The following is a 15,138-nucleotide window of genomic DNA, read 5'->3' as shown; positions in this document are numbered from 1 at the left end:
TTATTTCTTCAGTTTGTTTGATTTAGATTTCTCTTTCCTTAAAAGAGCAGCAGCTGACTGTGTTAGTCAAATCTTCCTATCTTTGGTGTTAATGATTGTATAATGGCCACAGCAGATAAGTGACAAAACATTGAAAATTTGCCTTGTTTCTTTTTAGACATCAGAGACATGTTTATTGACATCTGCATTAATAACAATGCTGTGCCAGAAATCCTGTAAAGCAGTTGCATGCCATAGAAAATGCTGAAATTGAAAATTAAAGGCACCCCTCCTTTTTTATTTGTATTTTGTGAGGTGAATAAAATAGCATGAGAGAAATAATTTTAAATGTCCTTTTTAAATGCTGTAGTTTCTTTGCAGTATTCAGATTCCATTGGGACAGTTATGGAAGAGTTCAAATAATTTCTAATTTCTAGCAGAGATTAAAGATTTATTTGTCCTCTCAGCCTTATCTTCCCTCTTGCATGGATGCCAAAATAAGGCCCACTCAATGTCAGCACATGGCTTGATGTACTACACAAATAGTTCGTCCCCCTATATTTTACACCCATATTTTTACACTGCCTTTTCTCTTGTGAGCAATCTTTGATATATTTTTCTCTTTTTCTCTAGGTCAATGGGAAGGACCTCTCCAAGGCCACTCACGAAGAGGCAGTGGAAGCTTTTCGCAATGCCAAGGAGCCAATCGTGGTTCAGGTTTTACGACGAGCCCCAATTAGCAAAGCTCATGGTAGCTCTCAGGATGTTCGGCTTGTGGATGCCAGCACTCAGACTGACATCACTTTCGAGCACATCATGGCTCTGGCCAAACTGAGGCCTTCCACACCACCAGTTCCTGATATCTGCCCTTTTCTACTTTCAGACAGGTATGGTTTATCTACTCCTGCTGTTTTACCTGTGGGATTGAGGCATTGCAGTGATAGACTTGTAGCCTTCTCTTGAAAAAGTCTAAGGAACACTTTAAATAAACTATAAATGTTGTTGATAACTGTTGTCCCATTCGGGCTTTAGTGATGGTTTTCCTAAACTCTGCTCATGAATTAGAGTACGGGAAGGGATCTTGGCCATGTTTACTTTGTGTTCATGTGTTTGTTCATCTAAAGCTAAGCCCGAGTCAAGAAGAAAAACACTTCTGTGTTCCTAAGTACCTTCTTCAAACCTAGAAAGAGCTGTCTTGTTGCTTTCGGTTCTTCCAAATTTCTTACCAAAAAATCATGAAAACAAATTATTTAATTTAAAAGTCCCCTTATCAAAAGCAAAACAATTCCAAAAATGTAGAGATCAAAAGTACAATTTCACCTGTCACATGGCAAATGATATGAATTAAATTACCCTCAGTTGAATTCTTTGTAACTGAATGGAATGCAAACACCAGCAGGTGGTGCTTATACAAAAATAGGGTGTGGACTTCTTCAGACTCCACCTCACAAGTAACATCGTCTAGTGGTTGACCCTCACCTTCTGTCTGTAGCACGAAAAAATATGATAGCACTAGAGCTTTCCCACTGACTTCCTGGCACGTTGTGCGTCTCTGCAGAATTGATGCTAATGGAGAACTTCTGACTTTGATGTAGCTCCATTTTTAGAAGTTCTAGGTAAACTGGGTAGGTGTTTGTCTCAGAGAGAACTTGCAAGCCAAATGCTGGACGGAGCCTACCACTTACTGCTCCACAGCTAGGAAAATGATACGTGTATATTTTTGAGTTGATACTGGATATTACTAAACTGCGTGGTACTGTGATTGAAGTTCCCATGCCCTCAGCAGGGGGAAAAGTTTCCTATCTCTGATAAGATAGATCCACACTGGGTGCTGCATGGCTGGGATCCAGGTCCAAGGCCGTACCCGAGTGTGTGTTGTAAGGACCGCATTTTTTTGTGCTCCAAGCCCATTTAACAGTGCAGTTTAGCGACGTTTTTAAGTGTGCAGTTACTCAAATGCACTTTGCCACCCTGTTATCACTTTAACAGAAGAGGATAACGCAAGTTGTTTTATGCAAGTTCTTGAACAATTTGTGAGCATGGTGTGGATTGTAGATTGTGGACATTCAAGATGTTACAACCATATAATCAGTGTGTTGCCCCCAGCCATGAGGCAGCACATGAATCTGGAGTTAGGTACATTTATGAGCATAAGGAATCCCAAATTGTCACAGTTAAGTAGTTTGGCTCAAAACAGACCCTTTTAAGAAATCACCTGGGTAAATCTGACAAAAGATGAACCCAGCAAAACTCAGCTGGAGTAAGAGCTTCTGAAACGAAAACAGCCCGTGCTACTTCTTGGTGCAGTTCATTTCAGGCTGTCAGGCCATTCAGAGTATTGTTCCAGAGATGAGAAAACTACAGAGCAGTGTGTGTGTGCGTGTGTCGGGGGTGGGGGGGTGGGTATCACTTTTTAATTTAAAAAAACCTATTGTCTCATCTACTGTTGTTGTACTGTTTTGTTCCACATAGCTGCCATTCTCTTCACCCAGTGGAGCATGAATTTTATGAAGGTAATGAGTATCTTTCCAGCCTGCCTGCTGATGCAGATAGAGCAGAGGACTTTGAGTATGAGGTAAGATCACTGGCACACTGCAGCCTCTCTTTCTGTTATTACAGATATGGTATTTGCACAGCTGATAGCAGGCTCCTCTGAGAAAAATAAGAGTGGGGGTACTTAAAAAAATCAGCATCAAAGACTATTTTACTTTATACCTGTGTAATGTCACAGGCGTTACTGGGGTTAGGCTGCACACATGAAATGTGAAAGCAGAATTTTGCAGTGGGTGGCTACATGCAAGTCCAGGAGGCTTATTGTGCAGTGCAGGCTGTAACTCAGATGCTTTGCTTTTGCACTTTTAACACTTTAAAGCAAGCCTTTCCAAAATTAAAAATGGTAACTGGAAGCTTAATTGCTTTTTTTTCCCCCTAATTTTAAGAATTAATTGGCCTTGTATCTCATGCCTTAGGGATCAGTCTTCCAGATACTTGGGTGTGTGCTTGAGTGTTTGTAAGATCAGGCTACGACTTTGAAAATTAATATAATTTCTATTACTTTCTCTTTGATATTTGACATTGTAAGTATTGCAATTACAAGAAATTGTGTTCTGTACCACAAATCTCCCTTTGCTGTAATGCATTGTACTCTCCAGTGACAAGGGTGGATGTGTTTCTGAGTCACTGGAAAATCATTATGTGAGGCTTCCCAAAATGATAACATGTGATTGTCGATGTTTCTCTTCATTAGATTTTCATTTCATTATTCTAAATAGTCATCTTGCCTGCCAGTCATTAGCTTTTCATGTTTTCCACTATCATCCAGTAACAAAATATTTGTAGGGGCAGGCATATGAAGCAGATGGTTCTTTTTATTATTAAACAGTGCCGAGTCTTTGTGTAAGTTCAAGTTACTGTATTTTAAATAAGAGTGATTATAAATAATTAAATGTCTTTAATACAAGATTAAAAATACCCTCTCCTGTTTGTTCTACCTTAAGAAACCTTTTTAAGGGTTTCATATAACTGGTTGACATTTGGAAATGAAATGAATGGTGAAAGCTTTGGCAAATATGCAGTGCGTTCACTTTTATCGTGTCTTTAGCAGCTAAGATGCTCTATTGCAAATTCAGCCCATTGTACTTTTCTTCTAGCAGACTGGGGAATCTGAAATTCTTCCCCTGGGAAGCAGAACAATCAAATAGCATCTACTTAGTGAATCTCACTCAGAACAAGCAAACTTTTATTTGAACGCCTCAAAAAATCATTGCTAGGGATTAGGGAAATCGTCACTTCTTCCCAGTTGGGTTTTGATGTGATGTCTCACAACACAAGAGTCTCAGAGCTTAAGTTCTGTTTTGACTCCCCATGTGTAATGTGATATTAAATTTCTCTGTCAAGTGTGTTTGTTTATGGTACTTGCTCCTTAAAGGTAATAGAAACTATTTTTCTAGTAATATTTAAATAAATTAGAAATGTAAGTACCTAGAAAGAATGTTAAAAAATAATGGTTAGATAAAAATAGTTTTCACCATTTGATGAGAATATTAGTGACATATTAAAATATTAACAGATTTCAAATTTGTAAAGAGTCTACCTGGTGGAATCAAGTCTTCTTTATGACCGTTATTAATCCCTAATAATAGCTGGCATAAGTATTGTGACAACGGCAAATGCTTGGGCAGGTTCTCAGTTGCCTGTAATCGCTACTAATCACACCACCGTAATCATTAACTTACTGTCAGCTGTTATGCAGTTGCCTGAGGCAAATTCACTGACTAAAATAAAGTGTTTCATATGAAATTTAAATAGGGTAGGAACTGTCTAGCTTCTTTTGAGAAGAACACTTTCTACTACATAAGACAGTTTTGAAGGAGAAACAGGACTATCTTGGAGCCTTTCACTAGCAGAGCCCTAAATGTGAAAGATATTCCAAAAATTAAGCCCATATGGTAATGTTATGATTTAGGTAACTCATTTGTTGTATTACCTGTTATTTAAGGTCCTTATAAGTCATTATTAAGCTTCCTTGCCATAACTAGATAGCTGGAACAACTGAGAGCATTATTCACAGAGATACGTATCTCCATCCAAAAAAAAGGCTCACAGAGGACAGAGTCGAAAGGGATTTACTAGCTGTTGTTGCTGATCCAGGGCGGAAGCAGCAGGACAGTGAGCAGAGCAGACGCTGTGGTCCAATGCTGTCAAGTTCTCTACAACAGCATTGGCTTAGATGTGCCCTGCTGTGACCACTCAGTCCTACCCTTGCCATGAGGTTTTCTGGCCCCTCGGTTATGACAGTGTTACTTTTTGTGAAACAGATGCAAGAAGTAATTATTTTTTTTTTTTAATAGATTTTTAGAAGGGTTGTTTTTAACCTAGCCCAGCTGCCTAGTCTAATTTCCAGCATAGCTCCACAAGCTGCTGTGCTGTGGCAGCAGCATCAGGAAAGGAAAAAATGCTCGAGCACTCGGGAAGACAACTTTTAAAGTCACCATTGTCCATCCACCATCTAAGGGTGAAAACAGCGAGAGGGTGCAGGAGCTCTGCTTATGACACTGAGAGATGCAGGCTGGGTAGAAGAAGCACAGAGCTTTCTCTGTCTCCCACCATGCAAATTCTTCTGTGCGCAGGGGAAAGAGGTTTATTGTTATTACTGTGCTTTCTGGAGAAGGAGAATTGTATCAGTGCTCCCTGATTTTATCATTGTTTTTTTCTTTGTAACAACTTTCTGGTGTGAACCTTAGCTAATCAGACACAGCAAAAAACCTACCTGGTGTCAGGACCATGGTCCAGTTTCCAAACTGCACATTAGTGTTCCCACTGTCCTAAAAGGATACAGATAGCAGCTCACAGGTCTCCAATTTTTAAATGGATTCAAAGCCAAACCTGGAGATTTCAGAAAGGGATTGAAACAAGATTGGTTGTTATTGACCAATAAGGTCAGTAGCATTCTGGCTTGTATTAGAAATAGGTGACCAGCAGGGCTAGGGAAGTGATCATCCCCCTGTACTCAGCACTGGTGAGGTTGCACCTTGGAATATTGTACTCAGTTTTGGGCTCCTCACTACAAGAAAGACATTGAGGTGCTGGAGTGTGTGCAAAGAAGGGCAACAAAGCTGGTGAAGGGTCTAGACAAAAGTCTTATGAAGAGCAGCTGAAGGAATTGGTGTTGTTTAACCTGGAGAAAAGGAGGCTGAGGGAAGACTTTATCGCTCTCTACAATCACCTGAAAACATGTTGTAGTGAGGTGGATGTTTGTCTCTTCACCCAAGTAACAGGTGATAGGACAAGAGGAAATGGCCTCAAGTTGCACCAGGGGAGGTTTAGGTTGGGTATTAGGAACTGAAAGGGTTGTTAAGTATTGGAACGGGCTGCCCAGGGAAGTGGTTGAGTCACCATCCCTGGAGGTATCTAAAAGTCATCTAGATATAGTGCTAAGGGACATGGTTTAGTGGTAACTTGGCAGTGCTAGGTTAACTGTTGGACTTGATGATCTTAAAGATCTTTTCCAACCAAAAGGATTCTGTGATTCTAAGGTAGTGAGCAGAGAGAGAACTAGAGCAACATCTTCTTGTTTCCTAGAAATGGTTTGTAAGTGAAGAATGCATTAGTTCTGAGATACAAATGCAAAATACTCAGCCAAATTAGGAAGTAAGGAAATGACTAGCAACTGAGGTGCTATAAACAAGAATGTTTTCCAAGAAAAGGAATGTCCTGGAAAGCTTTGATCAGCTTGGAACTTGCTTACAGATATATGCTGGCATTTAAGTACCTGAGTTACTACCATAAGAAACAAACAGCAGGATCGCATACGATAGCCAGCACTGGAGATATGGACCTATGCTTGCCAGTGGATTTGGTAGGATTAGACACTTACAAGACTCTTCTACTCCAATTGTAAGCTAGAAAAATCCAGTGGGTTGTGCTCAGATTGTCACAGTGCAGTAAACTCAAGTATGAGCCAATTGTCTTGGAAGGATGAACTCCCTGGGAGGCTCATTAGGCTCCAAACAGTACCATACTTTAAACAAATGGCTGGGAAGCTGACGAAGCTGGGGGATTGCTGATAGCCAACTTGAGCATCCTTATGTTGCTGCTGCAAAACTTGTCCTAAAAGGAATCCGAATTGTTGGTAGGTCTTGAGACAGGGGTCAGAGCCAGCATCAGTCAGTGTTGGCAGAAAGAGATCAAAAGATTTGCAATTCTGGCATAGCCAGATACCCATGTGGACTTTTAAGATAAAGCAGGAATTGACCAATTTGTAAATGGTCAGTTGGACTTGCAGTCAATATCACTGAAAGAGAGCCAAAGAAATTCAGGACAAACCCACCCAGTCTGACCATGGATGGCTGCTGTGCTGATGGAATTACATCATGTGGTATTAGAGTATATGTCACACTGTCTAGTTACTGACGAGGTGAAGGGACTAAAACCATCACAGCCCCCAGTAAATCTGTGTTAAACATGGCTCTAAAATTTGTCCCACAGATTTGTCCTTGTAAGAAGAGCAGAGGATACTGGTGCTAGAGAGGAGTAAACAAGCTAATGGATGTGCACTTCTTTAATAACATTTCTGAACCTACTATCTAGGAGGGAGAAACAGTGCATATTTGGTTTGGAATGTTGACCGGGTATACAGAAATTAAGGGGACAAACACTTCACAGTGGTGGAACAGTGAAAAAATTGGTCAAAAAAACTCCCCAAAGAATGTTGTAAAGACAAAGCTGGACAAAAGAAAGCATCACTGATGTCTGGTCCCACATATTCAGTCTGAGGAGACTGCCTTTCAATAAGAGGGACAGAAGAAAATAAGATGTTACAAGCAAGGGCAGAAGAAAATAAGATGTTACAAGCAAGAACGAGCAGGTCGTGTCATTTAGTTAACAGGTCCTTATCGAGGTAACTGTTGTTGTCACATATATGAGGAAGTGTAGGCTGAAGCTTGCTCTCAGAATTGAGAGGATTTTTTTGGAGGGATGTTGGGTGTTAGTCAATGTAGATGCATGAAGCAGACCAGCATAATTGCCTAAAAGACCTTCCAGCTCTGATTGTTCTCTATTTTAGGCAAAGGTACAAGTGATTGCTTCAGTACAAAGATATAGTTGCAGGAGCCTGAAAAGACACATCAGCGGTCTTCCGTGCCAGGATTGGGATTTTCAGAGTGCAAAAGGCACAATGGCAGCCATTGCGTTAGCCTGACTGTGTCTGATGACTCCAGTTTTAATGCATGCAAGTGCTGACAGATTGAGGCAATACGAATACTAGCACCTGGGAGAAGTTGCTAAGGGTTGAGTTGACTCTATATGAAATTATGAGGTACTCTGATGCTCTTCACTTAAGGTGTTAGAAACCATTGAACTTGTTTATTTTACATTTTTGCTCAAAAGGTTAGTGCATGTCACTAAATCAACAGACAACCACATGAGGCATGTGCACACGAAATCTTTCTGTGGTCAGCTTTTATTAAGCCCTCTGTGTCCAGACAATGAAATGGTCAGAGGTCCTGCAAGAAACATCAGCCACAGAAGAGTGTAGTAACAGGATCTTGGGGAAAAGCCTGATGAGACTTTCCCTACCTGATGCTTCTGTGAAACTTGGAGGGTGAGCTAGAAACTACACATCTGCTGTTTTGATTCCTCCTATGCTCTGGTAAATAGGACTTCTGGAAATGAGAAGATTCATATGAAAGAAACTTGACTCCACCATCAATATCTCTACTAAGCAGAGCAAAAGGTTTGATTAATACTCTTCAGTTCATGTTCTGCTTTGTACACCCAAGGGACAGATTCTCAGTCAGAATGAGGATATATATGTGTGTGTGTGTGTGTGTGTGTGTGTTGAATGTAAGTGCTAATTTATGGTAATGCACAGCCGTTCATTTAAATGTTTTGGTAAGTATTTGCACTCATAAATCTCTTAACTGTAAATGTAGATTAGTCCTTTAAGTTTACCACTGACCCGATCCAAACCCACTGAAATTGCTAATGTTTTGTATTGACTTGAGCATTTCCGGATCAGATGCTGTCAGCTGTTTTCACAAATCCGTAAAAAAGGGCCTTGAAGAGAGAAAAGCTAGAAAACTTTGGGAGTTGGCCGTGAGTATGGTTTTGTGTAGACCTCTTCTCACTGAACAGTTAAAACTCCCATAGGGGAGAATTTTATCCTGTTCGTTTCTCTTACCATATCTCAGCATTGCTGCGGATGCAACGCAGCACTCATGCGTTGGTTTACTCTTCCAGTAACACTCATCCCATCGTGGTGAGGGAAGATTGGTATTTCAGGTGCAAATTTGAATTTCCTATTTCTGTCATATGACACTTTTGAAGTGATCAATTTTATTGGTATTTTTTCTGTTCAGAACAGAAGAAGGAGTAGTTCTGTTCAGATTAGCAATCTGAGTGAGGCTGTTTATCTAAATAAAGTTGCTCAAACGTATGAGTATTTGTGGGTTGAGGCCCTTGTGGGCCCCTAAAGTAAGGTCTCTGGTGACTTTCTGAAAGGCCCACCACTGCTGTCATAGACCAAGAGAGACCTGCCTGCCCTATGAATTTATGTTTAAGGCCTTTTCAACACATGGATTATTTAACCAGTAAACCAAACAGATCTGCCTATCTTGTAAATACATATTTAGGGTCTTTTTAGCATGAGGATTACTGAGCTGATAGCCTGTAACAGCTCCCTTCAGAGCTGTGATAGGCCGCAAACACCCCTGTACAAGCATTACAGGCACTTGCAGCAAGGCAATTGGAGCTCCTGCTTCAATTGCTAACACCTGAATAAACAGTTTTTATGGAAACAGCTTCTGTGCACACACTGCCAGCGCTTCTGATCGCTGCAGTCAGGCTCTTTTGTTTCGTTACGTGATGAGTGTGTCTGTACAAGGAGGCTGACCCAGAAGATGGATGTGTAACCATCTAAACGGGAAGCAGTTCCGAGATAAGAGTTTTCCAGAATTTCGTTACACGTAGCATGCAATTTCTCTGTACAGCTATTAAGTCATGGGTTTTTATTTAATAATATAAAGGGGTCAGAGAAAGAGAGAGAAATCCTGTCTTGGGCAGGGATCGCCCAAGCCAAGTTGCAGCCATGTTCAGGGAGGATGACAGTGATGTGAAGGAGCAGAACCACTATAATCCCTCTGTGACTTGCTGTCAGGTTGTCCTTGTTTCTTCTGTATTTCCTACTGCGACTGGATTCTTTTTTTTGTGAACTTCTTAAAACTTGGGATGAATCAAAAAAGAGCCTTAAGCAAATAAAAGGCAGATTTTGAATGCAGCAACCACCAGATGTAATTTAAAGGAGAAGGCTTCAAGAAGTAAGGTTCCTAATAAGAGACGTGGGTATAACAGTGTAGTAGAGATGAAATGGTGGACAAGGTTGTGTCTTTCCATTGTCATCAGACCTTGCTGGTGTGGTAAGGGGATTGTGAAAATGCTTGTTGGTAAATGTGGTGTAGATTTTTAATGGAAAAGCAGACACTTTTCACCTTATATGTGAGCAGATTCGTGCCTTACGTTATGCAGCTGCTGTTGTGGTGGAGGGACTGGTCTGACAGCTCAGAGTGGACTTAGATAAACTGGGACTTACTGTATTATGTTTGTTTTCTGACCATCAGTTCATAACTGCCTGGTAGTTATGGCTGAATCATGGATGCCCCATGGTATACAGACATTTTACTGACACCATTATTCTGAATTTTTGTGGCAATTCTTAATATTATATAGCATCTGCTGTTAAGAAGTATCATGAAGGAAGTGAACAGCTATGTGTGTGCCTGTGATCGGTGGTCTTGGTTGCTTAGGAGAGTCTTTCTGGTTTGTGGGGTCTTGAAGTGGGGAGTTTTTCCATTCCTACCTGTCATATCAAACAAATCCAGAGAAAAAGATGGACTGTATTTTAAAGCTATTTATTAATTGAAAAGCTTGTGAGGAAGTCTCCTGTACTAAGAGTTGTTTCAGTTGGACCTGACAAAACAATACAATGATCGAGGCTTCTGAAACCCTTCCTCGAGATTTTTTCCTTTGAACTCAAAAGGAGTTCTGAGCTGCTAACACCTGGACAATGATCCAGCTGACTGTCACTACAGACTAAAAATGGAAAAGGTCACAGTTAAAATGAAGAAGAGGCATTGGAATATTTTCTCCTGTAATACTTTGAATAACACTGTGTAATAATTAAAATGAGACTCTTTCAGTATGCATTTGGTGTACTACAACATAAGATTATGTCTTTCACTGGCATTTTTATTTTTAAAATGCCTGGGAGTTTAAGTCGGCATAATTTACTGTGAGGGTGGTGAGGCACTGGAACAGGTTGCCCAGAGAAGCTGTGGATGCCCCATCCCTGGAAGTGTTCAAGGCCAGGCTGGATGGGGCTTTGAAAAACCAGGTCTAGTGGGAGGTGTCCCTGCCCTTGGCTGGGGGGTTGGAACTAGGTGATCTTTAAGGTCCCTTCCAACTCTAGCCATTCTGTGATTCTATAATTTACACATGGACAGTAATAAATATGTCATTTCTCCCCAACAGTGGCCAATTGTACACTGTAAATGAGCAAAATAGTGGTAAAAAATGAGCAGTCCATTCCTTTTATTTTGTCATCTGTTTTTTAAGAATTGCAGTCACTTTTCAAATATAAATTAATTAAACTTAAAACCATTCCACTGAGGTTCTTCAGTGTTACTGTGTCCTGCCTTGCTGCAGGAATTCACAGGCAGGTGAACTAAGGACAGTCATATTGAGAGAGTTGCCAAGTCAGTCAGTGACAGAACTGGCAGTAAAACCCAGGAGCCTTTACTTGTAATATGTCTCTTTTTTCGCCGTTAAATCGCTCTTCTTCTTTACTAGTGATTGGATCATTTAGATGGAAGAGGATGTCAGGGTAGTTTCTGCCACAGTTGTTTTTTTAATTTTGAGTGTGTTACTGTATGTCATCACAAAATTCTGACATTCAAAGCAGATGAAGTTGCTGTCATCTCACTTCCCCTAAGTAATGAATATCCCAATTTAGGGATTCGAATTGTGTCCACAACTACAGAGGATCACGAGAGAGTGGGGAGGAAAAGACACAAAACTGCCATGGGCAAATTTATCAAAGTTATTACCATTTATTATGTTTCAAAACAGGAGGAAAATATATCGGGTCAGTGATATTCATGTTGTTTCATGATTTCATAAAAGAAACAGAGGGTTACTTCTCACTTCACCTGAAAGCTAATGAAAATTTTTCCTTGTTGTCAGAGCTTATGTTTTACCAGGAAAATGAAGAAAAGTGAGCTTACTTCAGCAGCACTTTATTGTTGGGCAACATTACAACATATGGTATGTGTTTTTCACTTAGCGAAGGAAGAGAAAGGTGCTGGCAATATTTTCATATTTATGGAAATCTGTGGATTATAAATCTTCTGTTTTGGAAAAATGCTTTGTTTAGACAGTTTGTATACTATTATACCACTTACCTACAAATATGCTTTACAGTGAAAATGTTTCCAAGGGTTTTATTAATACTATTTTTCATATGCCTTCCGCTTGAAAGTTTGTGTAATATGTCTTGGAGACATGGAATCTAGCTATACAGACAAAAGATGGGAGAAAATAATTTGGTTTACACATTCTTTTAAAAATAACCTAAGTCATGTTAACCAGCTTATTATAATGTCACTATTTTAAAGCATGGTATCCTAGGAAATTCAAGAGCTCAAGAAGCAAGGGCTGAGTCCCCCTAGCAAGAGGGAACCTTTTACAAGAAAATGGACTTTAAACAAGGTTTCGATATTATGCATGCTGGGCCTTCAGAGGAGAAATCAAAAAAGCAGGAGAGGTCTTTTCTCTGGAAGTTTGCTTTTTTATTTAATGAGGCAGCTCTTCAAAGAGAATGTGATAGTCATTCCTGGAGGGCATGGTTTGGTGAGCAGGAATACAGGTGAAACTGTATTGTGCATCAAAAAGCAGATGATGAGTTTGCTTTGTATTTCATCTCATGGTTTTGTCAATCTATACAAGTATGCGTTTGGGGGTGGAGGACATTTCCATGTGCGACAGAAGTTTGAACAGCTGAAACTCAGCGTGGCTATGGTGCCCATAGACCTCATTTTGATGCCAGCAAAATAAAAACGTGGTTTAAAAGTCATTGCCTATCACTTCATGTGCTTGATTTATAGGCACACGTATGTGATTAAAATTTGCGTATTTCAACTATACATACTCTAATATGTATGTATCTCAAAGTAAACGAGCATGGATGGGATGGGATTTTAGCTTAGTGCTTTCTAAGAATTTCTAATTTTGTAAGCTCAACTTTAAATTTAGCTTTTTTGTAGTATTTTGCCTTTACTGTGTCTGAAAGTCATAAGCTGAATTACAGGAAGGTGTAGTTCTCACAGCTGTCTAAAACTGAAAAATTGTGTTTTCAAGTTGATTTTAATTAATATTCCAAAATAGCCTTCACGCAGTTGTAGATCAAGGCTGTCCAAACATGTGGAATGGTAACTGGTTAGGAGTTTGAATCTACAGCTACACGTTCTGCTGTCCAGATAAATGCTCGCTGCAGCAGATGTTGGCACATCTGTTATGCCTCCTCATTTGGATTGGCTGCCTGAGTGTTTAGAAAGTGCTGATGAGGCAGATAAATCTTCTGACACGTTTCAGGCCCAAAGCAGGCAGGCAGCGGTAATAATGATGTTTACAGAGCCAAGTGCTGGGCAGAAACATTTTGAAATGCAATAAAAATAAAGTATGATTTTACCTGCAATAGGTGAAATGTATTGTAAAAAGTAAAAGCTAATTATGCCAAGTGATTCTCAGCTGATTTGAACTGCAGCTATGACAACCCATAAATCTCTGGACTTTGTGTATCTAAGGTTTGATGGCTAGAAAAAGGTACCAGCTACAGTTTAGAAAGAGGTCTGAGCTATGAAAGGGCTCTTTAATAAACAGGAGAGTTGGGAATCAGGTTTAGAATCACCTGCAATGTAAGTGTTTTTTGGAAGGGGAAGAGCTATCTACGTTGAAGTTCCTGATCTTACCATACTTGTTACTTTCAACAGGTTTTCTTCTGCCTTTTGCAACCTATCAGATTTGATTGCTTTCATACTGTTAGAGTCACGAAAACTCCAGGTATTGGGGTCTTCTCCTGAGAAGGTCCATGATATATCAAAAAGAGCATTCATGGACAGAGAAGGATGTATCTGACAGTCTCAAGCCAAGAGTCTGGTTTCCAAGTACATAGAGCTTTTGCAGGTATTGGATCCCTTCCACACCTTAATCTCCAGCACAATGAATGGCAAACAGAAACGTAGAAGAAATCACTGTAAAGATTTTAGTACTGCTGTCATGTGCTAATATTGTCTCATTCCCTTCAGTAGATGTCACCACTGAATTTTCCAAGTTGCTTTCTTTGAGGTGAGTCCAGAAATTGCAGAGAGAGCCTCTCATACTGGGGCAGAGAACTGGATGCTGATTATATAGCTGATGTAGTTGGTAATATATAGCCTACAACATCTCTGGACAACTCTTCCACTGTTTGACTACCCTCATAGTAAGAAGCACTTTGCTGATAGCTAATTGGAATTTCCCGAGTAGCAACTTGCATCTATTGTCTCGTGTGGCTGTCACTGTGCACCTGCAGGAAGAGTCTGGTACTTGAAGGAAGCAATAAGATCTCCTTATTAAGAAGGTACTTCTCTTCAAAAGGCTAACCAAATGCAGTTCTCCCAGCCTCCCCTCATAGGAGGTGTGCTCCAGCCCCCTAATTCATTAATGGACTTCTAGCCAGATGTGGGGTGCTGCATTTCTACCTGATAAACAAGGTCCATTCCAGCATTTTATGTCAAAGCCATTTTCATTGGAAAACAGATTGGGGAGCAAATTATGAAACGCCCCAAGACCAAAAATTATTGACTGGTAAAGTTTAAAGGGTTTCTTTCCCCCTCACGTCCTACTTAAATGGCTCAGACTAGTGATTCCATAGCTGTACATCTTATTTTTCAATGTTGAAGCCCAAAGAGTTTCAACATGGAGGGGCAGGTTAAGAGCTTTAATGAAAAGTCAGAACTTCTTTCTTCAAATACATGTAATAATAAATCTCTTTCTTTATTTTTGTCAAAATTGTCCAAAAGCAAAGAGCTCCTTTGGGATCTAGAGGCTGTGAGCCAATATGACAGTTTAGTATATTCACACACACTGCACAATGGCATAGTTACTACTCCAGTCTGCTTATCTCATTTTACCATAAGGTTCAGTTTCTGTCTTGTCTGTGCTCTTCCCACCTACTTCGTTCCATGAGAAGAAAGTGAGAATGTAGACTCCAAGATTAGTGAAAAGGAAACCCTTAGCTGCATATCATCAGCTAGTTAATTATACTTTACACTCTTCTCGTATCCTTGCAACTTCACACTTACATTGAGTGAAAGACCGAAAGTGAGGACCAAAGCTGACTGCTGAGAAATACTATATATAAGCGGTTCATCATGGTTCTCTCTGCTCAGAAAGCAAGAATTCGCGGTTTTCTCAAGTGCAGAACATACCAGAAGGGGTGTTGGGTCTCAAGCAGATGAAAACATATATGCATATATAACATAGGAAAATATATGTGTATAGTTAAGTACTGCTAAGAAATTAGCATTCATACTGCAGCATGGGGAAAGAACAGAAATAAAGAGAACA

General features: G+C 40.0%; 1 protein-coding gene across 2 annotated transcripts in view; it reads left to right on the top strand.

The window, feature by feature from the left end:
* Positions 1-15,138, top strand: part of PDZRN4 (PDZ domain containing ring finger 4) — a 248,190-nt gene that overhangs the window by 202,140 nt on the left and 30,912 nt on the right. For both annotated transcript variants that reach the window (XM_063323137.1, XM_063323138.1), the window contains 2 exons: positions 613-866; positions 2,452-2,554. In XM_063323137.1, coding sequence (XP_063179207.1) covers positions 613-866; positions 2,452-2,554 — 357 coding nt within the window. The remainder of the gene's footprint in view (positions 1-612; positions 867-2,451; positions 2,555-15,138) is intronic.

This window comes from Chroicocephalus ridibundus, chromosome 1 (assembly GCF_963924245.1).
Source record: "Chroicocephalus ridibundus chromosome 1, bChrRid1.1, whole genome shotgun sequence".
Taxonomy (NCBI): Eukaryota; Metazoa; Chordata; class Aves; order Charadriiformes; family Laridae; genus Chroicocephalus; species Chroicocephalus ridibundus.
This window is presented reverse-complemented; position numbering and strand designations above follow the sequence as displayed.